This window comes from Podarcis tiliguerta (genome assembly GCF_965153285.1).
Source record: "Podarcis tiliguerta genome assembly, chromosome: Z".
In the NCBI taxonomy this organism is placed as follows: Eukaryota; Metazoa; Chordata; class Lepidosauria; order Squamata; family Lacertidae; genus Podarcis; species Podarcis tiliguerta.
Genome location: NC_139553.1, coordinates 4,131,656 through 4,155,918, shown reverse-complemented (window position 1 = coordinate 4,155,918; position 24,263 = coordinate 4,131,656). Strand labels below are relative to the sequence as shown.

The 24,263-nt window shown below is 46.5% G+C and overlaps 2 protein-coding genes across 5 annotated transcripts in view; both read left to right on the top strand.

Moving 5' to 3' along the window:
* Window positions 1–4,048, top strand: part of ST6GALNAC6 (ST6 N-acetylgalactosaminide alpha-2,6-sialyltransferase 6) — a 38,310-nt gene extending 34,262 nt beyond the window's left edge. The window contains exons 6-7 of one of the 2 annotated variants that reach the window (XM_083423198.1): window positions 28–135; window positions 288–4,048. In XM_083423198.1, coding sequence (XP_083279324.1) covers window positions 28–135; window positions 288–474 — 295 coding nt within the window. In that variant the 3' untranslated portion in view covers window positions 475–4,048. Of the gene's footprint in view, window positions 1–27; window positions 136–284 lie in introns of both variants that reach the window. The other variant, XM_083423197.1, reaches the window with a different exon arrangement.
* Window positions 4,049–15,467: 11,419 nt separating this feature from the next.
* AK1 (adenylate kinase 1) overlaps window positions 15,468–24,263 on the top strand; it is a 56,389-nt gene continuing 47,593 nt past the window's right edge. The window contains exons 1-2 of one of the 3 annotated variants that reach the window (XM_083423093.1): window positions 15,468–15,906; window positions 24,015–24,204. In XM_083423093.1, the coding sequence (XP_083279219.1) occupies window positions 15,844–15,906; window positions 24,015–24,204 (253 nt within the window). In that variant the 5' untranslated portion in view covers window positions 15,468–15,843. The remainder of the gene's footprint in view (window positions 15,907–24,014; window positions 24,205–24,263) is intronic. The other 2 variants (XM_083423094.1, XM_083423095.1) reach the window with 2 other exon arrangements.

Here is a 24,263-nt window from a genome sequence, read left to right as displayed (position 1 = left end):
TCCTTTTGTTTCTCCCTGCTTTTGCAGAGTGACGTCACGGTCATGGCTGAGCACCGGCTGGTTCACCATGGTGATTGGCGTTGAGCTGTGTGACAGGATCCACGTCTATGGGATGGTCCCTCCCAACTACTGCATGTAAGTCTTGCACTCTGCATACTCCTTGTCAGTTTCGAGGGGGTGGGGGTTGCCCCAGGGCTGCCTCAATCTCTGCCTCTGCTTCTCTGCACCGCTCCCTGCTCACCAAACCCAAACCGACCCCCCACCCCCGGTTCTCTTCCCAACAGCAGGAAGCCTCCGCCCCACAAGTTGCCCTACCACTACTATGAGCCGAAGGGTCCGGATGAATGTGCCACCTACATCCACAACGAGCAAAGCCGGAAGGGCCACCACCACCGGTTCATCACTGAGAAGCGGGTCTTTGCCAAGTGGGCAAGTCTCTACAACATCACCTTCTCCCACCCGAACTGGGACTGAAGCCCCCCGTGGGGTGGGGCGGAGGAGAAACCACACAAGTGCCAAACCCATGGACTTGCGGGGCAGTGGGGAGGAGCTTCTGGGGCACACGGCCCTCTCCACAACAGGAGGAGGGAAAGAAGATGTGAAGATATCTCAAGGGCCAGCGTTGCTCCTAGCCCCAGGCCTTCCGTGTGCCAGGCTGGCAGGCCTGCTCAGCTGCTGTTTTAAATTTCCCACAGTGCCCTTGGGCATTATGCATTGGATGACTCTGCTCCCCCTCCCCCCTTAATGACAGCTCGCAGCCTGCTGCTGCCAGGGAAGCCCATGGTTTGAAAGCCCACCAGAGGGCTTGTATTAGCACGCAAAACAGCCCCTGTCGGATCAGGATGAGATCTCAGCACCTTGTATCTGCCAACCAGGTACTTCCGAGAAGCCTACAAAGAAGGTGGCAGCCCTCCACTGTGTTTTGCCTCCTGCTTGGAGCGGGTATACAGAGGTAGACTTCCTTTGTACATGGAGGTTCTGTTCTCAGCTGTCACGGTTAAGAGCTGTGGGCAGACCATGAATTTTACCCAGCCCTTTGAGAGGGTCAAGGACAGCACTCCCTTGTGGGAGGGAGAAGTGGTTGGGAGGGGAACTAAAATGCTGCTAACTTTTTAATAGGGACTTTTCACTTTTACCAAAAAAATAATAATTGCAAGGCAAAGGTTGAAATGTGGAGAACTGGAAATAATGAGAAATTGAGAGAAACCAAAATCAACCCTAGCAAACCCACAAGTACCTGCTATGGCTCCTCTTTCCCCCACCCCCACAAACCTGCTAGCTCACCTTCCTACGCCAAGTATTTGCATTACTAACAGAACATCTTGCAAATAGACCCAAGAGGGGATGGAAAGAAGAGTGGTACGGGGTGAAACAGATCGAAGATTTTGTTTTTATTACAGGGAGGCAAGCCATGTGCCATTAGTCTGCTGTTTACTTAAGAAGCATGTTTGTGTTTTGTTTAGATTTTATTAAGCTTGCATCAGCTGGCCAAAATGAGCCCAGCCACAGGAGCCAACTCTTAGGGGCCGAGGTCCTTTCGGCCTTCCCAGTAAAACATTTGATGGTGCTGGCATTGCCATTCAAATGGTCTGTGTGCACTACATCTTGTGATCAATTGTGCAGGGCAGAGCTTACCTGCCCCCCCCCCCCGTTTTATTCAAGTTGGCACCCCTGAGCCCAGCCATTTGAGAGGGAGGAAAGTAAAATGGAGGGAGCAAAGGTAGCCTCAGCTTAGTCCAGTGGTACCTGGCGCCCAGGTGGGCAAAAGGCAGGTAGCCCAACAGAAAGGGGAGCCAGAGCTAAAGTCAGGCAGAGCCAGCTCATTCTAGTTCTGCAAGGGCAACACAGCCGAGAGAGAAAGCTACACTCTGGGTAGCTGTAGATAAGAAGGAAAGGAGATGGGGTCTGGCTGAGGACAGGCATGAGGTTGAAGGGGCAGTGCCCCTTTCACCCCGATGGACCAGCCTCCACTGATCTCATCCCTTCCCATTCACATCCTTACTCTGCAACTACCCCGTCCCAGAAGCCATACACTCCTCCCCACACTCATTTTTTCATCTGGTGGTACAGCCCTAATGTGGTAGCCCAGCCGTTGTGCGCAACTGTAGTTTTTAAAATAGTACCCCTCCACATATGGGACGCACGTGGCGCTGTGGGTTAAACCACAGAGCCTAGGACTTGCCGATCAGAAGGTCACGGTTTGAATCCCCGCAACGGGGTGAGCTCCCGTTGCTCGGTCCCTGCTCCTGCCCACCTAGCAGTTCGAAAGAACCTCAAAGTGCAAGTAGATAAATAGGTACCGCTCCAGCGGGAAGGTAAATGGCGTTTCCGTGTGCTGCTCTGGTTCACCAGAAGCAGCTTAGTCATGCTGTCCACATGACCCGGAAGCTGTAGGCCGGCTCCCTCGGCCAATAAAGCAAGATGAGCGCCGCAACCCAGAGTCGGTCATGACTGGACCTAATGGTCAGGGGTCCCTTTACCTTTACCTTTACCTTTACCCCTCCACACACCACAGCATTTATCCAAAAGCTAAAATAGGACCAGGGAGCATGAAATCAGAAGTGTCAGAAATCAACAGGGACATATGGGCTGCTTCCACAACAGGACATTTATTGTGGAATAGCTACTCTTCGTTTGTTCATTTTTTATGGGGCATCTGCACAGTGCCATCAAAGCATGCTTCACCCATTTTGTTTTCCCCACAGAGCTCAGAAAATCTGACTTTTTAAAACACAGTGGAACAGTTCAGTCATGGACATAGCTAAGGGGGTGCAGGGCGGCAGCCCCCCAATCATTAAAAATCAATATAAATCTGAGATTCTTCCCCCCACCCTAACAAAAGCTTTCCCCCCCCCAACAAAAATCCTGGCTATGCCCATGAGTTAGAAAAATAGGTAACAGTACTCACCATGAAGTTGTTAAAATGTGTGTCATTTATTGTAACAACAGCAAAAAGTGGTGCTGTTGCTGCTTACCCCTGAGTACCCCCTGAAAAAACACACTGGAACAGCTGTTCAATTGCACCAGGTATAGATGATTCATTGCACAACTATTCAGTAGCATTCCTGGCTGGTTATGGCCTGGAGACAATTTGCACAAGCCATTCCCTTCTGAATGGTATGCTTCTCCTCTAAAGGAATCAACTCTATCATGTTAACCTTTCCCTTTCCAAATATCAATGTCTTTATAACAATTTCTTTCCTCCCATTTCTCTGGGGTAAGAAAGATTATAATCTAAGGTGCAGTGAGGACTGAAGGCATTTACGGTAATCCTTTCACTTCCCCATAATGCTCCCAATTTAAATCCCCACAACAATTGGAACTGGGGGGAAAGGGAACTGCCCAATTGACTACAAGATGTGGTTTAGGTTTCTGAAGCCTAGGAGCACAGTTGTGATTCCAATTCTAGTTTAAAGCTGGACAGCAACAATTTGGTGCTTCTGAGCCCCCCGTGTGTAGAAGCAGGTCCTATGGCAGCAACTTTTCCTACTCAGCTGGTCTCTTTTGTATTTGGCATGCAGAGAGCTTGTTTCCTCAGAGTTTGGACTGGGGCAGCTTCTCCCTGCTGCCACCATTTGATCAGAAAGCCAACAATAACCTTGATGACCTCCATATCACACAGCAATATCTTTTTGTTTGCACATGCATGGTGTCCGTGCAGCGTGTCCACCCAGCGAGGGCAATGTGGCAATCTCATATTTTTACAAAGCGAGGAAGGGTAGCAAAGTCATCTTACCCATAGGAAAACAGCTGTTGCTCTGTCCAGCTCAGTATTGTCCACATACAATGGCCATGGCTCTCCAGGGTTTCAGACAGGAGTCCCTATCAGACCTAAATAGAGATGCTTGGGATGAAACTCTTGTCCTCCAACATACTGCTCTTCCACATGACACAGCAGATCAGAGAGCAAAGGAAGATGCATTCGTACCTCGGAAGTCAAACAGAATCCATTCCGGAAGTCCGTTCAACTTCCAAAATGTTTGGAAACCGAGGCGCAACTTCCTCCCCCCCCCCCCCATTTTAAAAAATTGATTTTCACACTTATAAAGAAGGGGGGGAAAGAAAAATGTTACAATACACAAAAAACAAAAAGAAAAACACATAAAAATGATTTTTAACTTCCAAATCCTAATTTCATTACATTGATAACTGACTTCTTCGAATCCCCTCTAACTGAATTTCATTATATCACCTATTTAGCAGTTCTCCAAATTCATATTTCTAATAATATTAACTTCTTTCATTTACTAACTTCTACTCCTTTATTGATATTCTAATCCTTAATATTTATTAATAACATATTCATATTCTACCCCTAAGCCTAATTATTACTTCCTAATTATTACTTCCAATAAATTTCTCTTTATCTTATATTACAATATAACCAAATATTCTTTAAAGTTCTTCCAATCCTCTTGTGTCTCCTCTTCTTTCTGGTTGTGGATTCTTCCAGTCAGGTCGGCCAGCTCCAAAAAGTCCACCATCTTCATCTGCCATTCTTCTATTGTTGGTATCTCTTGCGATTTCCAATTTTTGGCTAATAAAAGTCTTGCTGCTGTAGTGGCATACAAAAACAGTCTAACATTTTTTTGGGCAATTCCAGTCCTCTTATTCCAAGTAGAAAGGCTTCTGGTTTTTTAATAAATGTATTTTTCAACATTTTTTTCAACTCATTATATTTCTTCTCCCAGAAGTCTTTCACTTTAGGACATGTCCACCACATATGATAGAAAGTACCTTCTTTTTTCTTTACATTTCCAGAATAAATTATCATTTGTATGATACCTCTTTGCTAATTTCACCGGGATTAAGTACCATTTATATATCATTTTCATAATATTTTCTTTTAATACAGTACATGAAGTAAACTTAACCCCTTTCTTCCACAGCCTTTCCCAATCTTCCAACACTATATTGTGTCCAACATCTCTTGCCCAATCAGTCATCACAGATTTAACTTGTTCATCCTTTGTATGCCATTCTAACAACAAATTATACATTTTGGAGAGATTTTTAACATTAGCGAACCAAGGCGCAACTTCCGATTGGCTGCCGGAATCTCCTGCAGCCAACTGGAACCCACGGAACCCAAAGAACATTTGCAAACCGAAACACTCACTTCCAGGTTTGTGGCTTTCGGGAGCCAAAACGTTTGAGTCGCAAGGCATTTGACTTCCGAGGTACGACTGTAGTACTGAATGCAAATCCTAGATAGGCTTGTTCACCAGTTTGTGTTTAGGGTACTATCATACCCTGTAACCTGCCTTAAGCAATAATGCTCTCATGTGATTTAGCCCCTATCTTTACCCAGCTGTAGATTGAACCAGTACTATAAGCTACTTGATAGCTGAACGGTACTGGGAAGGAAGGCAAGCTATCGCTGGTCTTTGTTTTTGTCCATTTCGAAGCCAGTTTACAAATGCTGGGAAGTGGCAGTAGCTATCAAGAAAGGTTCCACAGGGTAATTAAACGAAACTGATTTGTGTGTTTGTATGTCACATTGATGCACAGCTCCTTGGATCTCAAATTCTGGAAGGATAGATAAGATCGAAATGATGATCTTCCCATTCTTAGGCCACCCATCCTTTCAGTCACGCGTCCCTGAATTTTGAAATGCAGTTCTCAAAGTAAATCATGTTTGTAAAATGTGCATATTGGGGAAAACTCTATAATGAAATGCACATTCTCCAACAACAGCAGCGGAGAGCAGGCGGGGGCGTGGCTGGCGCACGTCCCAGGAGTGTGGCACACTGCCTGCAGGGTGTGGCACGCGTCCTGGGGGCATGGTGTGCCACCTGCAGGGGCATGGCACCCAGCATGGGGGGGGGCAGCCACAATGGCACCCCACCAGAATTGTGGTGCCACACTCCCCTCCACCTGTATGTTATATTAGTGAGTATAACATACAAAAATGCGCGTATGTTATGCGCTCCCCTCCACCAGTATGTTATATTAGTGAGTATAACATACAAAAATGCATTCTGTTAGGGGAAATTGCTTACCAACAATGTTTGTGTTAGGGGAAGCTGCGTACAAAAACTTGTATATTGCAAGGAAGTCATGCTAAAATGCAGGTGATTTTTCTGTGAGGATTTAGGGGGTGAGAATTGCAATCTGATGTGGAAATGTGCAGAGCTGAACTGAGGAATGAGAATATAAAGAAAATGGGGAAATGTGAGAAACCAGAATTGGCAGATTTTTGTCTGTCCCTTTGTTGAACCCCCTCCCTTTTGGCACAGCCACGTATTTACATATTCCCCACTTGATTTCATGTATAACACCTGCTGTCAGGGCCGGCCCAAGACATTTTGGCACCCAATATGCACAAAATGGGTGTCCTGCCCACCAGGGAAGAAGGGGTGAGTGAAGATCTACATCTGGAATAAGTGGGGAGGAATCAAATTCCTTTCCTGAAAGCTGAAGTGGGAATCAAAAGCCATTACTGGGGGGGATGGAGGGTGAGGGCACTTCGAATCACTTGGTGGAAGGAGACCCCAGAGGGCAACTCCTACCATTTCCTTCCTCAGGGTGAGGAGACCAGCAGCACCTATTCGCCAAGAGGCTGTCGTGCAGGTGGCTTTTGAGGGAGAAGGAGGCTGCGAAAGAGGCGCAGTGCCAAGGATTGTGCTGCAGCCATCACAGTGGCAGCGGGCAATGCATTCCTTGGAGGCCAGATCTGCCCCTGTGGATCCTGCCGCCTGAGGTGGTTATCTCACTTTGCCTCATAGGTGGGCTGGCCCTGCCGGCTGTAGGGCAGGTGAGCGTGGCTTCACCAAAATGGCATTGTGGGCTTAATGGGAAGGCCTGGTGCGCCATGTTAGGCCCATTGGCTGGTGGTTCCCCACTGCTTAGTGTTACAGAACAAGAAGATTGGTAGCTAATCCCATTGTCCCATGTATTCACGAATTTCTAAAATCTAATCACCATGGTTTATCAAAAAGCTGCTGCCTCTTCTGTGTTGTGTACACAACTGTTTCCTAGCCTTACAGAACCACCATAGAATTAGGGGCCCAAGTTCCCCTAAAGAGTAGCTACTTTTTGTCTTGGGGTTCATTTAGATTGCCCAGGTGGTCAGATGTGCTTCTCTCTTTTTTTCTATTGGTCACCTGTTTGGGTTGATAAAGTAGCATTCAAGCTTTCTATTCACACAAAGCTTTGCATTAGGAGATATCACTTGGCTTGATGACGAGTTTCATACAATGCAAAAGCCTGCAGCAAAGAAATAACTGCAAAATGCAAACCCTTGCAGCTTCCCCTAGGACCAAATAAGTGACTGTTGTGTCTAATGGCTTCTCACTTGACAATCATACACTGGGATAATTTTAGAGGCCTGCTGCTTTGACTACATTTGCAGACAAGAAGCACGATCAGCATGGACAATCAGGACAATCATTTGGCCAAGTCTTTCTTCCTCAAGCTTGAACAGCACTATTAGTTTATGGCCAAATGGCTCCACAAGACTTCCTATAAAAAGACTGAAGAAGAGCCCTGCTGGATGAGTCCAAGATGGGTCAAGCATCTGTTTTGCACAGTGATCTATCAGGTGCCTGTGGGGAGCCCATAGGCAGGACGTGATAAAGGACATAGACCTTTAAAATGCATTGCACACTGAAGATGGCATTTGTTTGGATTTGAAGTTCCACGTTGGACCTCCGTGGGCTGAGATATCTGACACTGGCCAGCACTCTTTCAGTCATTCTTCCTTTGGCTAAGTTTGGTCAAAATTTATTGTGCCAGGTCCGGTTAAATGTTTGTAGAAGCATCTTGACTCGCATGTGCTGACTGCCAATTAAAGAACTGCACATCAAACCAGCAAGGGTGGAAGTTTTGTAATGATTTGTATGGAAATAAATACTGCTACATCTTTGTCTTTTTCCCTTTTCTCTGTTACCAGTTTTAAGACTAAAATTAATCCATTTTAGGCTGCAATCTTAAATGCATTCACAAGCCCCACTGAGACTAAGCCCCACTGAGCACCATGGGGCTGGCTTGTGAAAAAGCATGCTATATGAAGGATCACACTGGGGCTGCAACCCTTGCACACTTAATTGGAAGGTACACCCAGTGGCTGATTCTTGAGCTGATTTCTTCATCTCTGAAATGAGACAGTCAATTCCAGCAGTCTCCAGGATTCTCATACGGGGGACTCACTCAGATATGCATTTGGGGGCCCATTTCTTAATTTTTCTAACCAATTCAATTCAATATAAGTTTATTGTTCGAGCCAAAGGCCATGACAAACCTGCAGCAACTGTACTAATAAACAACACAGATCATATATACACCCATCATATAAGCCAACATCCATGATGTAAGAGAGAAGGTGATTTAAAACTAAACCTGTGAAGCACCACAATAATTCATAGTGGTTTTATCTAACTCTTTCCTTTATTTTTTTTTTTTTTTTGTTTGTTTGTTTTCTGCAGCCAGTGCTGCACTCTGTATTAGAAAGCTATTGTCACTCAAAAGAAGCCAAACTATTTATGCTGGGTTTCACCTGCTTGCTTTTGTGAATAATGTTTTCAGAAAGTGATCTCTTGGATCTGTATCTGAGGAGCAGGCTAACAGATAACGAGTAATGTCTTCCACCTGAGGTTGACCACAAACACCACCTTGCCGGGACCTTGTTCCAGTAGCTGTCCAAGTCCGTGGTGGCCATCCCTTTGAAATGCAGCTCAGTAAAGGCATTTCTTAAGGAAGCTGGTGAGTTTGATCAGATAACTAGCCGAAAAATGCTCTGCTCTTGGGAGTGGATAAAGGCAAAGGTAAAGGGACCCCTGACCATTAGGTCCAGTCGCGGATGACTCTGGGGCTGCAGCGCTCATCTCGTTTTACTGACCAAGGGAGCCGGCATACAGCTTCCGGGTCACGTGGCCAGCATGACTAAGCCGCTTCTGGCGAACAAGAGCAGCGCACGGAAACGCCGTTTACCTTCCCGCCGGAGCGGTACCTATTTATCTACTTGCACTTTGATGTGCTTTTGAATTGCTAGGTGGGCAGGAGCAGGGACCGAGCAACGGGAGCTCACCCCGTCATTGCGGGGATTCGAACCACTGACCTTCTGATTGGCAAGTCCTAGGCTCTGGTTTAACCCACAGCGCCACCCGCATCCCTCGGGAGTGGATACTAAGGGGGAAATTCAGTATTTCTAATAAGTTGCAGGTCTGTTCTGGATTCTATCAAGATCCAATCCCTTAGTTGACATGTATTCAAGGTAAATGCAGAGATCAGTTCTGGAAAATAATTATAGTCTAAAACAGCTTGACAAGCTGCTTTTCAGCACTGGTTCTCACCCAATTCCCTATAGCACAGCACAGGAAAACACTCAATTGGTGTAACAGGAATTATTCTAATATACTATGAGTGCAATCAGTTCTTGCCTTAATCGTTGGCCACCTGCAGGAACACTTGGACAGCTTCCATCAGCTGCCCTCCCTTATTGCAATAGAACTTCATCAATGCTCCTGTTTGCTGTGTTTTGACTTTCACTGCCTCCATACAACCTTTTCAAGAGGGATTCACTAAAGAGCACACACAGATATCTAAATGAATGAGTTTGTTCTACAGCTTGCTGATCTAAGCACCATTTATACTTAGGACTGTGCCTGCCGAAAGTCATAATCTTGGTTCTAGAGTAATTTATAGATAGGCAGGAAACTGTTTACAGTATGTGCTGAACACCTCCAAGAGATTTTTGAGGTCCAATCGCGAAAGAGAAGAGCAACGCATCATCCGCATGCATCAAGATTGAGATCTCTCTGTTCCCAATTACTGGAGAGGGGGAGCTTGCATTGCCTAAATATGGCACCAAGTCATTAATATAAAAAAGTTAAAAAGAGTTGGAGTCAGAATGCAACCTCTGAAAGGCCTCAGCCATACCAACATTTAAACATACTCTGACCCTCATTTCAGTATTGCTGTATAGTTATTAGATCAATAGCAGAAATCTGCAGTCAACATTGGCAAATGACTGCAATTGCCAGTCAAAACAGTCTGTTTTGATTAATAGAGGCAAACACAGAAAGATAAAAAAGGCTACATAAAGATTACTCTTAATGTTTTTAGACTATTTCCCTATACTATAGTTCAGAATTTGATCAATGTTACTGTGTCCTTTTCTGAACCCTGCTTGTTTTCATGAATAACATTATTTTGCCACCAGTCTAATAAGATACCACGCATATAGTTTTGAAGAGATGTCTAACAAGCCAAGCAACCAATAGTTTTTGCCAGTGTTATAAATAAACCAGCCATGGTAGGCATCCGCCATTATATGTATTCCTTACACAGGAAGCCTTAAAGGTAAAGGTGAAGGGACCTCTGACCATTAGGCCCAGTCGTGGCCGACTCTGGGTTGCGGTGCTCATCACGCTTTATTGGCCGAGGGCGCTGGCGTACAACTTCCGGGTCATGTGGCCAGCATGACTAAGCCGCTTCTGGTGAACCAGAGCAACGCACGGAAACGCCATTTACCTTCCCGCCAGAGCGGTACCTATTTATCTACTTGCACTTTGATGTGCTTTCGAACTGCTAGGTTGGCAGGAGCAGGGACCGAGCAACAGGAGATCACCCCGTTGCAGGGATTCGAACCTCCAACCTTCTGATCGGCAAGTCCTAGGCTCTGTGGTTAAACCCACAGCGCCACCTGCGTCCCCAGAGGAAGCCTTATTTTATAGTAAATAAGTGCCATGAACTCATTACAGGAGACTGGTTGCCGTTCAGGTAAGTTGATCAATATACTGTTGATACAAGCAGTTGCCCAAATTGAGCACCAAATATATTGGATAAATATTTAACCGAATCAGAGGCAGGAACTGAGGTTTCCTGTGATGATCTCATTTCTTTTTTTATATACATTTTTATTGATTTTTTAACATATCAGTTCCAACTGTCATACAACATATCTTCACATCTTATACAGTATTTTTTACTTCTGTCAACACCTCTAATGATTTTCTGTTCTTTATCACTTATTCTGAATTTCTGAATTTCCTATTACATTTAATTGTCCTTAACTAATACAGTGGTACCTCGGGTTACATACGCTTCAGGTTACATACGCTTCAGGTTACAGACTCCGCTAACCCAGAAATAGCGCTTCAGGTAAGGACTTTGCTTCAGGATGAGAACAGAAATCGTGCTCCGGCGGCGCGGCGGCAGCAGGAGGCCCCATTAGTTAAAGTGGTGCTTCAGGTTAAGAACAGTTTCAGGTTTAATTAGGAAAGCACTTTTTAATGTTTGGTCTAGATACCAGGATCTTTTGATAAGAAAAACACCCAAATAGATTTCACCAACTGAAGCGCAGGCACAAAAAAAGCTTAATATGGAAAATAAGTGGTTGAGATACCCAGATTTATTGGTTGAAGACGGGGAGGGATTTATGTTAAAATCATTTGAACAAATCAAAGATAAATTGGCTTCAATATTACCAAATTAATGAATTATTTAAGATTGATAAGAAAAAAGGTTTTGCAATTGAAAAAACCAAACTGGAAATGGAGTTGTTAGATACTAATGTTAAAAATCTGTCTAGAATGTATAGTTTGTTATTGGAGTAGCATACAAAAGATGAGCAAGTAAAATAGGTTATGATTGATTGGGCACAAGATGTGGGACATAATATAATGATGGAGGACTGGGAGAGACTTTGGAAGAAAGGGGTTACGTTTACTGCATGTACAATGTTAAAGGAAAATATTATGAAAATGATGTATAGGTGATACTTAACCCCTGTTAAACTGGCGAAGATCTACCACAATTGTGATAATTTATGCTGGAAATGTAAAGAAAACGAAGGTACTTTCTATCATATGTGGTGGACTTGCTCCAAGGTAAAAGACCTCTGGGGAAAAATTTATAATGAATTAAAAAAAATTGATGAAATATACATTTATGAAGAAACCAGAAGCCTTTCTCCTTGGAATAATAGATTCTGAACTGCCCAAAAAAGATGTAAAAGTATATTTGTATGACACAACTGCTACACGGATTTTATTAGTCAAAAAATGGAAAACACCAGAACTACCAACGGTAGAAGAATGGCAGATGAAGATGATGGAGTTTATGGAGCTGGCTTATCTCACCGGGAGAATCCGCGATCAGAAAGAAGAGGAACATCAAGAAGACTGGAAGAAATATAAAGATTATTTGAATAAATATTGTAATATTAAAGATATGTAACCACCTGATAGAAACAATTAGGCCTAGGATTAAAATGGAATTAAATTTATAAATAAGAAAAGGAAAGCTATGTAATATGATCAGGACTGTGATATGGTCTTTTGAAACTCTGATATTGGAAACTGCTACATATAATTACTAAGAAATTCAGATGGAAGAAATTCGAGGAAGTCAAATACCATGTTTATGAAGATGGATGGTACTTAATTTTAATTAATTAAGTGGTAATACGTTGTATGTATCTTTTTTCTTTTTTCTCTTTTTTCCTATTTTTTGTTTGTCTTTCAGATGATTCATATATTTACTCCAGTGTTCTAAGAATCTCTGATCTTGCAGGTTTCGAATCCTTCCTGTTAATTTACCTAGTTCTGCAGAACTAGATGTGATGATCTCATTTCATTGAAATCCCAGGACACCAGTTCCCAGAATTTGTTTTCTCTCTGCTCCATTACTGCTAGTTCCAATTCCTGCCACTCGGTTTTTGTATTTTCAGCTTAATTGTTTTTGAGCAGACTCTTCTATTCCAACCTACATTTGATGGATTCACTGTGAGACCACTTCAGTCTTTCACCTTCTACTTACGCTCACAGATTCGGTTGTATTTATGCATTTTATTAGAGCACACAGGGTCATTGATATTGGAATGTGGTCACTTTCTGGTCATTGTAACCCTTCAAAAGTGTTCACTAAAGTGACCATGGAATTTTATTCCAATACATGACTATGGCAGTGAGACTTATACACACAAAGATGGAAAGATTCCTCTTTACCAACAATGGAAGAATTGTTGTTAATAATTGTTGGATATAGCTGAGATGGCAAAATTGGCATGTTTAATCAAAGACACAGTTGCTGTTTACTAAAGGTTGGAAACTTCTTAAATACCGTACTTCTTGCATGAAAAAGAAAATGGTAGTTGGGTTTGAAGACTGAATATAATGTTTGGTTATAGAAAATGGTTTTGTTAGGTGTAATAGTGGAGTGGTGAATTGAATAATGTTTACAAATAGTGGATAGATGAGGAATCAGAAGTTTTCCTTTCTTCTTTTTCCAATCATCTCTTCTTTCTCTCTTTCTCCTCATTTCTCTATTTTCCTTTTATTACTTTTTTGTTGTTGCAGTTTGTGCTTATACCTAGGTTAACTTTTTACCTTTGACAAAAAATATAATTAACAATAATTTATGTATAGCTTTTTATAAATTCCAATAAATCTATTATTAAAAAAAGTGTTCACAAAAGTGAATAATGAATGAGAGATTATAATGCAGTTAATAGCACTTCCACTGTATTTGTTCAGATAAGAATACGGACCCTTAGCAATGCCTACAGGACTCCCATGAAGGATATATTCCTTCACAAATTCCAACAATTTCAGGCCCTGTGCATTATATTTCTTGTTCAAAGAACAAAGAGAGGTTAGGAAAATATCTTCCAAATCTAAGCTTAAAGGTAGCAAGAGACTCTCTGGCAGTTGCTTAACAGCTGGCTGACTAGAAGAGTTATAATCCTGTAATTTGGCAGCAGGCAAGCAAGCATTTTACAAACAGGGAGCCATTGAAGAAAATGCCCATTCTCTCATTGAGGAGCCACACGAATAAGGCTTCAGAGCAGAGCCTCTTTCCCATAGGGCTTAGTGGTGTGTCGCACCAGGGTGCCAGCCTCTCAGGGGCGCCTCAGCAAGTGGAGCAGCAGCGCGGCTTTGCTGGTGGCCTTCCCTTTCCCTGCACACCCACCAGCTGCGCCCCACCAACCATAAGGCTGGTGGCAGTGGCGTAGCGTGGGTTGTCAGCACCCGGGGCAAGGCAAGTAATTTGCACCCCCTAACCTGTGAGGGATGCGGGTGGCGCTGTGGGTTAAAGCCTCAGCACCTAGGACTTGCCGATCGAAAGGTCGGCGGTTCGAATCCCCGCGGCAGGGTGCGCTCCCGTCACTTGGTCCCAGCGCCTGCCAACCTAGCAGTTCGAAAGCACCTTCGGGTGCAAGTAGATAAATAGGGACCGCTTACTAGCGGGAAGGTAAACGGCGTTCCGTGTGCTGCGCTGGCTCGCCAGAGCAGCGATGTCATGCTGGCCACGTGACCCGGAAGTGTCTGTGGACAGCGCTGGCTCCCGGCCTTTAGAGTGAGATGAGCGCACAACCCTAGAGTCTGTCAAGACTGGCCTGTACGGGCAGGGGTACCTTTAGCTTTTAACCCGTGAGCCAGGTAGGGGCAGAGAGCTGCGAGTGTGAGCGCGCCCCCCCCAGATGTTGCGCCCAGTGTGGCCGCCCCCCCTGCACCCCCCACGCTACGCCACTGGCTGGTGGACATGCAGCTTCCCTCCCAGGCCTCTGCGGGGATCACTCTCCTTCCGAGGAGGCTTGGGAGGGAAACTGTGCTCTCCTCCCGTGGAGGCTTGGAAGGGGCACATTTTCACTCCCAAGCCTCTGCGGGGATCGCTCTCCCGCAGCAGCATGGGGGAGAGTTGTGCCCCCCCCCCATGGCTGGCAGTGAACAGCTACGGCCACCCCAACACTACCCGTGGTAATTTGGGGGTGCTGGGCAGATATTTGCACCCTGGCACCGCATCTGCTAAAGACGGCCCTGCTTCAGAGAATGATCTTAGGGTCCAGGTAGGCAGGGGTGTAGTGGGGGGGGCTGGGGGGCACTGCCCTGGCACATTTTTGAGAGGGAGTGCGACCAGGCGCCTGGCTCCTCGTTCCCAGCAGCAGAGCGTACACTCCGCTGCTGCAGGTTGGTTCATATGGAAAGAGGCAGTCCTGGAGGTATTGTGGTCCTGAGCCATTTAAGGCTTCATAGGTCAATACCAGCACTTTGAGTTGGGCCTGGGAACCAATTAGCAGTCAGTACAATTGGGCCAGCATCAGGCTTATATGCTCAAGCCATTCTGCCCTGGTGAGTGGCCACTGAGTTCTGTACCAGCTGAAGTTTCCGAACCATCTTCAGAGGCAGTCTTACATAAAGCATTGCAGTAGTCTAATTCAGGAGTTACCAGAGCTTAGATGAAAGTAGACTGTCCCTGTCAAGGTAAGGGGGCACCTGGGCCACCAGCAGAAGCTGATGGAAAGCAGGCCACGTTGCGGAGGCCACCTAAGATCCAGGAGTACCATGGGCATAGCCAGGATTTTTTTGGGAGGGGGCAGGCCTTTTGTTGTTGGGGGGAGGGCAGAACCTCAGTTTGCTATGGCTACGTCCATGAGTACCACCGCTAAGCGACATACCTGCTCCTTCAGACGGAGTGTAACGCCATCGAGAGCAGGTCACCTCACAGCCTATCCAGATGAAACCAAACGCATCCTTGCCTTCTCTTAGCAGCATCAGCAGCACACCCACCTAGCCTTTGGCTTCCCTAGACGCTGCAATAGTCCCCCCCCCCCGGCGCGTCCCACTCTGTCGGCCCTCCCACCCTCGGGGGATTCCACCAAGGGCCAGGCGCTGTTCCAGCGCCATCTGCTCGACGGCGCGCGCGCTGCGCAGCCTCCTGCCTCCAGTCCCCGGGCGGAGGAGTGGCCGCTGATCGCCGCAGCAAGTAGACCCGGTTGGAGGAGGAAGAAGGCGGGAGGGAGGGAAAAGCGGCAGCGGCTGGCTGGACGGACGGACCCACGAACAGGTTGGCTGTTGCTTGTCGCCGGCGCCTGCCCAGCTCAGAGACACTGCCATCGCCATGAGCGACACAGCCGACGCCCGCGACTACGTCTCCCGCCGGGAGATCCCGCAGCTTTTTGAGGTGAGCCAGCCACTTGGATCGCCTGTGCGCTCCTTCTCTGCTGGTCTCCTTTCGGGGTGGCGTTCCCGGGGTAGCCTTGCCACCTGTTTGCCATGTGCGCGGTCGCAGCTGAAGAAGAGCGCGTCCAACCACCTCCTCCTCTGAGCATGCACAAAACGCCCCTTTGCCTCGTGGTCGGGACAGGAGGGAGGCGGGCGGGCGGGCAGCTCGCCCGGTTCTCCGCTGATTTGAACGCCAGGGCTGGGTCCCCTGGAATCTGGCCACAAAAGGTAGACCTGCCGGGGGCTCAACTGAGGGCAGTGTTCAGGAAGGCTTGTTTCCGCACCCTGACAAATGATAGCCCCCAAATTAAGTCCCCGCTGGCGAGTTAAAAATTGGGTGGGAAGATTGTGCCCCATAAGCATGTCCAGAGCAACTCATGCCTCATGTTAGCCGTCATCCCTGTTTTGTAATGGGCTAAGATCTGGGAAAGCAGAGTTGTAGAGTATATTTTCTTGGCCAGCCATGAAACTTCCAGAGTGATCTTTTGCCAGTCACAGCCTCTCAGCCTAACCTACCCACAGCATAGCTGTCAACTTTCCGCTTTTCTTGCGAGGAATCCTATTCGGAATAAGGGAATTTCCCTTAGAGAAAGGGAAACGTTGACAGCTATGCCCCACAGGGAGGTTGTTGTGAAAATAAAATGGGGAGGTTGGTAACCACGTAAACCACCCTGAGGTCCTGGGAGGGGGTGGGGCGTATAAATGTAATAAATAAAAAGACCCAGGAGTGATGTGTCCCGTGTATTAATATGAAGAACAAGCAAGTATCTTAGCAGGTGCCAAGTGCTAACGCTCCACCATGCATTTGAGGTTACAACAGGACGGCTTCTGGGTCAAGAGAGCCTAGCGTGAGTCATTGAGCAGCATGGAAAATTCCCTTTGGCAGAGGAGAGTGAGGGATAATGCCCCGCCCCCCATGCCCTCAGGTGTTTGTTTCTTGACCACCTTTGCATGGAGAAGAAATGTGCCTGCTTGATGCCTCGACAGCTTAGCAACCTAGCTGGCGTTAACCTGTATTGATTGCTAAATGAATTGACTCAATTATTGCCCTCTTGAAAGGGAGCCTATGTGATCAAGCTGTTAAGCTGCCATTATTGTGAGACCCAGGGAGCTGTTTTTAATAAACAAGACACAAATCAACGTCCAGAGGGAAGTACCTTTGTTGTGAGGAACTTTATCCATATGGCTGGTTTTGCATTTGGCTCCTTGTCACAGTCAATCAGGTCCCCGCAGAGCCAGTAATTAAAGAGGAAATGTGAGGCTCCAATCCAAAACACAACTCCCAGGGGTGTAAGCACAGCTGAGGAACTTACAGAATGCTTTTCTTAGACAGTGGTACCTGTACATACACTTCAGGATACAGACTCCACTAACCCAGAAATAAGAACTTTGCTTCAGAATGAGAACAGAAATCGTGCTCCGGCGGTGCGGTGGCAGCGGGAGGCCCCATTAGCTAAAGTGGTGCTTCAGGTTAAGAACAGTTTCAGGTTAAGAACGGACCTCCAGAAGAATTAAGTACTTAACCCGAGGTACCACCATATGTGTTGACTTGCACAAGTGCTGGTGCCCCATAAAAAAAAATCCCATAGCATTTAATAGGGAAAGACATTAGCTTTGCATGCAGGAGGTCTAAAGTTTAACCCCTGGCATCTCCAGGCAGGGCAGGGGAAAACCTTTGTCTAAAGTCTATTGACTTCAAAGGGGCTTACTCTCAGGTATAGGACTGCAGCCTTGCTTATTGTGGCTAGCAGCCACTGACAAATCCCATTCTGCAAATGTATCAAATCCCCTTGTGAAGCCGCAAGCCAATTCACATCCTGGGGCAACAGATTTTACAATGCAGGATTGGTGCCAGCATATTGCTCTGCTTTCCTTTGGACCACCTCAGTGAAGCCAAGAGGAAGGTCTTGCCATCTGGGTCTTGCCTAAGTCCACACACACTGCCCAGGGAGGCCACTTTGGTGCTGCCAACACAGTGGCTTGACTTCACTTGGAGGCACACTCCATTGTCTCTCACGACAGACGGATGACGACAACAACAGCGACAATGGGGAACTTTTTTTCAATCTGAGGGCCTTGTTGTCTTCTTCTGATGGGTAGAGGGCACAGGCCAGTGGTGGAAGGGCCAGAGACAAGAGTTGGCAGAGCAACGAATGTAAATATTACGTTAGTCTGGTAGGCTTCTTTTCACACAATCTCACAACCAGGGGCGTAGGATGGGCTGTGCTGGGTGTGTGGTCTGCCCCGGGTGTCATGCCTAAGGGGGTGACAAAATGGCACACCACAGGGGGGCACTTACTACGGGGCCTGACCCGAGCCACGCGTTTCTCCTGCGAGTGACACAGTGACTTGGGCCCCCGTGCTGCCCAAAATGGCACCGTGGGGCTTGCGTCCGCCAGGCGGACTCTGTGGGCGGATCGCCACCCCACCCCCATGGGCAGATCGCCCCACCCTCACCACCCTGGGTTACGGAGCAGCTAGCTACACCCCTGTTCACAGCACCCTGCTCTGCCATACACCCAGGCAAGCATTCAACAACACCTAAGAGGGAGCAGTCATGAGTATGGCTGGGGAGAGGCTGTAGCATGGGAGATATCTCAAGGGCCAAACAAAAAGACTTTGGCCCCTGGATCTCAGGTTCCCTCCTCCAATGCCCTTGTTATAATGGATGATATGATTATGTATCCCCCTTTCCACTGCTCTGTAGTAATTCAAGGTGTGTTTACACCATTGTAGCATCCCAACACAGTAACTGTCTCCATGGCTAAGCCCTGGATTCCTCTTTCCCAGACACACCTCTTACCAGAGCATACAAAGTGAGGGACAGGACCATTTTATTCTGAGGCAAGGGTGAGGAAGCTTTTTTCTGTAGAGGACTACATTCCCATCCACCCCTGCAGGGGTAAAACAGCAAAAAGAACCATAGGTTTTTGGCTCCGTTCTTGTTTCCACATTAATTAGCCTGTGTCATTTAAATAAGCTACATACATTCATATTTCAATATGGCTTGGAACATGTACTTAAATGCAACTTCCGTCGTTAATTATGGGTTGCAAAATGTATTTAAATGCATGTTAAATACATTTAATGTGGGGCAGTGGTTAAGAGTGTCACACTAGGACCTGGGAGACACCAGGGTTCGAACCCCCTCTTGGCCATGGAGCTCACTGGGTACAATCATGGGCAAGTCACTGCCTTTCAACCTAACCTACCTCACAGGGTTGTTGTAGGGTTTAAATGAGGAGGGGGAGCACCATGTATGCCCCCTTGAGCTCCTAGGAGAAAACATGGGACATAAATGCCTTAAAATAGTAATAACTAAAAATATTTTATCATAAGACGCAGTTTTAATTTCAAGTTGGTTCAAGATGATAAACATCAGATACAGTAGAGGCTTTGGTAATACAGCGCCCTGAGCAAGGACAAAATTTGGCACACACACCCCAAAAAATATTTCCTTTCTCCCCACAATAATTTATTTTGGTACTGTTACTTTTTTAATGGACATCCTTGGTAGGTACCCATATAAATAGAGGTGGTATTATTATTATTAATTGTAGTATCAGCATCATTTTGTGCTCCCTCAGCTTCACACCCTGTGCAAGGGAACCACCCAGCACCTCCAGCGCTGACATAGGGTTAGCAAGACAGCCCCAGCAGAGAAAAAACACAGTATGTGTGGACCTAGACTGTGCCAGTTATTTATTTATATTCCAGTACATGCATTTATAAGGGACGCGGGTGGCGCTGTGGGTTAAAGCCTCAGTGCCTAGGGCTCACCGATCGAAAGGTCGGCAGTTCGAATCCCCGCGGCGGGGTGCGCTCCCGTTGCTCGGTCCCAGCGCCTGCCAACCTAGCAGTTCGAAAGCACTCTCGGGTGCAAGCAGATAAATAGGGAGCGCTTACTAGCGGGAAGGTAAACGGCGTTTCCGTGTGCGGCTCTGGCTCGCCAGAGCAGCGATGTCACGCTGGCCACGTGACCCGGAAGTGTCTTCGGACAGCGCTGGCCCTTGGCCTCTTTGAGTGAGATGGGCGCACAACCCTAGAGTCTGTCAAGACTGGCCCGTACGGGCAGGGGTACCTTTACCTTTTTTACATGCATTTATAAATGTAATTTATCCTTAAAAAAGAAATAAAGGTATATTGGTACCTCCCCCCCCCTTTTTTTTTTTGGCGCTGAAATCAGCATTGCAAAATCTGGAAAAGTGGGAAATCCAAAGGTTAAGTATACTCCAATCTTCAATCTGTGAATTAGGCTGCAACCCAAACTCCACCCACAGATTTGTATGACTTTATGGAGTGGCCGGGCTGCTGCCACATCCGCAGACACATGGTAGCTTTGGCAGAAGTGGGGAAACACGGCAGAATCAGAGACCAGGGAGAAGAGACGGTGGAGGAAGACTGGAAGAAGTTTAAAGATTATTTACAGAAATATTATAAAATCAGTGAATGTTAGAATGACATCGGAGGGAGGTTAAAAGGTTTTTAGTAATAAGATGGTGAAGGAATATGGAAAATTTAAGGGTTAAAAAGATGAAGAATTAAAGGTTTTATATATTAAGATAAAGATTAAGATAAGACAGAGGGAAGGGATCTGCTGATTAAATGTATGAATTGGAATACAGAGAGGGGATGTGTGGGGAAGTCTGGGAAATAAGCAAATGTAAGAAATATTACGAAAATGGAATTGTTTTTATTTGTTTTTCTTTATTTTTGCATTTTCCTTTTTCTTTTCTATGTAAAACTTCTAATAAAATATTATTTAAAAAAAACAAAAACAGAAGTGGGGAAACACAGGGATCGGGTCTTGATCAGGCCCAGCACCGTCACGCAGCAATGGTGGGGCCAACTCAGGATCCGATGGATCCCCTTGGGGGCTTCCACTGGCCACTGCTGGGGAGAATCCTGCCTGTTTGGCATGCAGATGGGGAACTCTGCACTCACTGGGGCCTCACCCCATCAGTAGCAGCTGGTGGGAGGCCTGCTTAGCTGGCACAGCTGGGAGAGGGGACACTACGGGTGTGTTGGATTGCCCTGTTCATTTGGAACATGCACATTGGGTCAGTTTGTTTACAAATGTATATGCAATTGTCCACTATTCCTACCTGCACACATGTTTTGGAATCATAAATCTACAGCCTTGATTTTGATTTTTTAAGATTTTTTTTTATGACCAGTTGCAACTCACTTCAGTTCATTTCAAAGAATCACAACCTCCACAAATAATAATAATAATAATAATACTAATAATAATAATAATTTATTTATACCCCTCCCATCTGGCTGGGCTTCCCCAGCCATTCTGGGTGACTTTCAACAAAATATTAAAATACAGTAATGCATCAAACATTAAAAGCTTCCCTAAACAGGGCTGCCTTCAGATGTCATCTAAAAGTCTGGTAGTTATTGTTCTCTTTGACATCTGATGGGAGGGCGTTTCACAGGGCGGGTGCCACTACCAAGAAGGCCCTCTGCCCAGTTCCCTATAGCTTTGCTTCACGCAATGAGGGAATCACCAGAAGACCCTTGGCACTGGACCTCAGCGTCCGGGCAGAACGATGGGGGTGGAGACACTCCTCAGGTATACTGGACCGAGGCTGTTTAGGGCTTTATCTGTTGTTGCAATGCAATGCAGAAGACATCTTATTAAATAGCATTGGGAAACATTGTCCTGCCCACTTTTGCCCTCTACTGGCATGTGGCCTTTGGAAGGTTGCATGGAAGAGAACATCAGCATGGTGCTCTCTGAGTGTGGTTGGACTCCAGCTCCCATCAGCCCCAGCTACTATGGCCAGAGGTCAGGAATGGTGGGAGCTGGAAGCCTGCAGCATCTGGAAGGCACCAGGTTGGAGGCCCTGATGCACACCATTCTAAGCTCATGGTGGGGCCAGAGGCACAAGTGGGAGGAGCAATGGAGGTGACCCTTATGGCAGAGCCTCCATTCCAGCTACGCTAAAGTCAGAATCATAGAACTATAGAGCTGGAAGAGACTATGAGGGTCATCTAGTCCAACCCCCTGCAATGCAGCAATCTTTTGCCCAACATGGGGCTCAAACCCAAACTCCTGAGATTGTGTGTCTCAGGCTCTGCCAACTGAGCTACCCCAGCTCAGAGATTTCTGCACACACCTCTCTCCACCCAGAAAAGCCTAGAGGCATTACCACTATTCAAGGACAATTTCCAGCCGGACAAAAGCACTTGAGGAGAGCGCCAATGAGAAGGGTGGTCTGGGGAGAGTTCTGAGAGCCACACAGAGGGTGGGCCACACAGTGGTGTAGCGTGGGTTGTCAGCACCCGGGGCAAGGCAAGTAATTTGCGCCCCCTAGAGTGAGTGAGCCAGGTAGGGGCAGAGAGCTGCGAGTGCGAGCGCCCCCCCAGATGTTGCACCCAGTGCGGCCGGCCCCCCTGCACCCCCCACGCTACGCCACTGGGGCCACATCTGGGCTCAAAGAAGTCTCTGTCCCTGGTGCTCATGAATATCCAAACAAGCTGACAGTTTTCTGTAGAAAACTAGTTGCTCCTAGAGATAACAGACCTGAAAATAATCTATTTTCCTGTTTTCGCCCCCCTCCCCCCGCCGGAGTTTCCAGTTTCTATTGAGCCGAAATCTGTTGGTGTCACATTTGCAAATGATTCCCAACCCAATATTAGCAGTTTTACAGTGGGGCTTCTCCTTTGGAAGTCCCTTGGTTTTCAAATCTGTTGCAAAACATCCAGGGAGAATGTAATGTTCTCGCTTCCTTACCTACATACCCAGCTTCTAAGTGTTATTACCGTTAATGTTTGATTTCTGACTGCTACATAAAGGTTAGCCAAACCAGGCACTGATCAATGTAACATTTGGCACATTTGGCACCACAGTGTTGGTGGTGAGCTTTAAAGCCCTAAACGGCCTCGGCCCAGTATACCTGAAGGAGGCGTCTCCACCCCCATCGCTCAGCCTGGACATGGAGGTCCTCCTCAGAGGGTCCTCTGGTGGTTCCTTCACTGTGAGAAGCGAAGTTACAGGGAACCAGACAGAGGGCCTTCTCGGTAGTGGCACCCGCCCTGTAGAACACCCTCCTATCAGATGTCAAGGAGATAAAGAACTACATAACTTTTAGAAGACATCTGAAGGCAGTCCTGTATCAAGTAGTTTTATTATGTTTTTATTTTATTATGTTTTTATATCATGGGTAGGCAGACTAAGGCCCGGGGCCGGATCCAGCCTAATAGCCTTCTAAATCCGACCCGTGGATGGTCCAGGAATCAGCGTGTTTTTACATGAGTAGAATGTGTGCTTTTATTTAAAATGCATCTCTGGGTTATTTGTGGGGCATAGGAATTTGTTTAGTTTTTTCCGCAATATATAGTCTGGGCCCCCATAATGTCTGAGGGACAGTGGACCAGCCCCCTGCTGAAAAAGTTTGCTGACCCCTGTGGAATCCCCTCCCCAGAGACGTGCACCTGGTATCTTCATCATTATCTTTCATCAGATGCTTTTTAAAGTTTAACATTTTACCATGTCTTGATGTATGCTGGAAGCCGTCCAGAGTGGCAACCCAGTCAGATGGACGGGGTAAATCATAATCATAATCATAATACTTAAGACACACCACTTTACCTAGGACATGAGGAATATTGCCTTTTTATATTGTGACCTGCCCTAGACCCTAATGACAAATGGGTGGGTAAGTCGACTTCCTGGGAAGAAGTTTAGGTTGTGGGGACTAAGTCATTTAGGGCTTTAAACTTATGTGAGCACCTTGAACTGGGCCTGGAAATGAATTAGCAACCAGTGCTGCTGTTTTAGACCAGGGGTTTTGTGCATTCTAAACAGAGCGAGTTGTAATTGTGACTTTCTCATTTGCTTCACCTGCTTGAGCCAGGTGAATGTGATGTGCGAGTGACTGGCCAGCTAGTGCTGCTAGCCCCTGGGCCATAACTTTCTGCTATGACTTGGAGCTGGTGAGGTCAAAACATAGATCTGAGAAGAGCATTGAGACTTGGCCATGTACTCCCCCACCCCTTCTGAAATACAGATAATTTTAACCTGTGCTTTCCTCCCCCACTTCTGCTTCTCCACAGAGCATGTTAACTGGCCTCATGTACTACCGACCAGAAGACCCGGTTAGTTATCTGGAGCACTGCTTGCAGAAAGTCCGGGAGCTGGGTGGACCCAAGATGGTGCAATGGGATACATTTATCACTCAGGAACGACGGGCCATGCACAGCAATGGCAGCAGTGGGCAAGGCAAGAAAACCTTCTTCTGCACAGGTTTGGATGCCCCCTCATTGAACGGCATGTTTAAGAGCTTAGGTCAGAAGTCACCAACC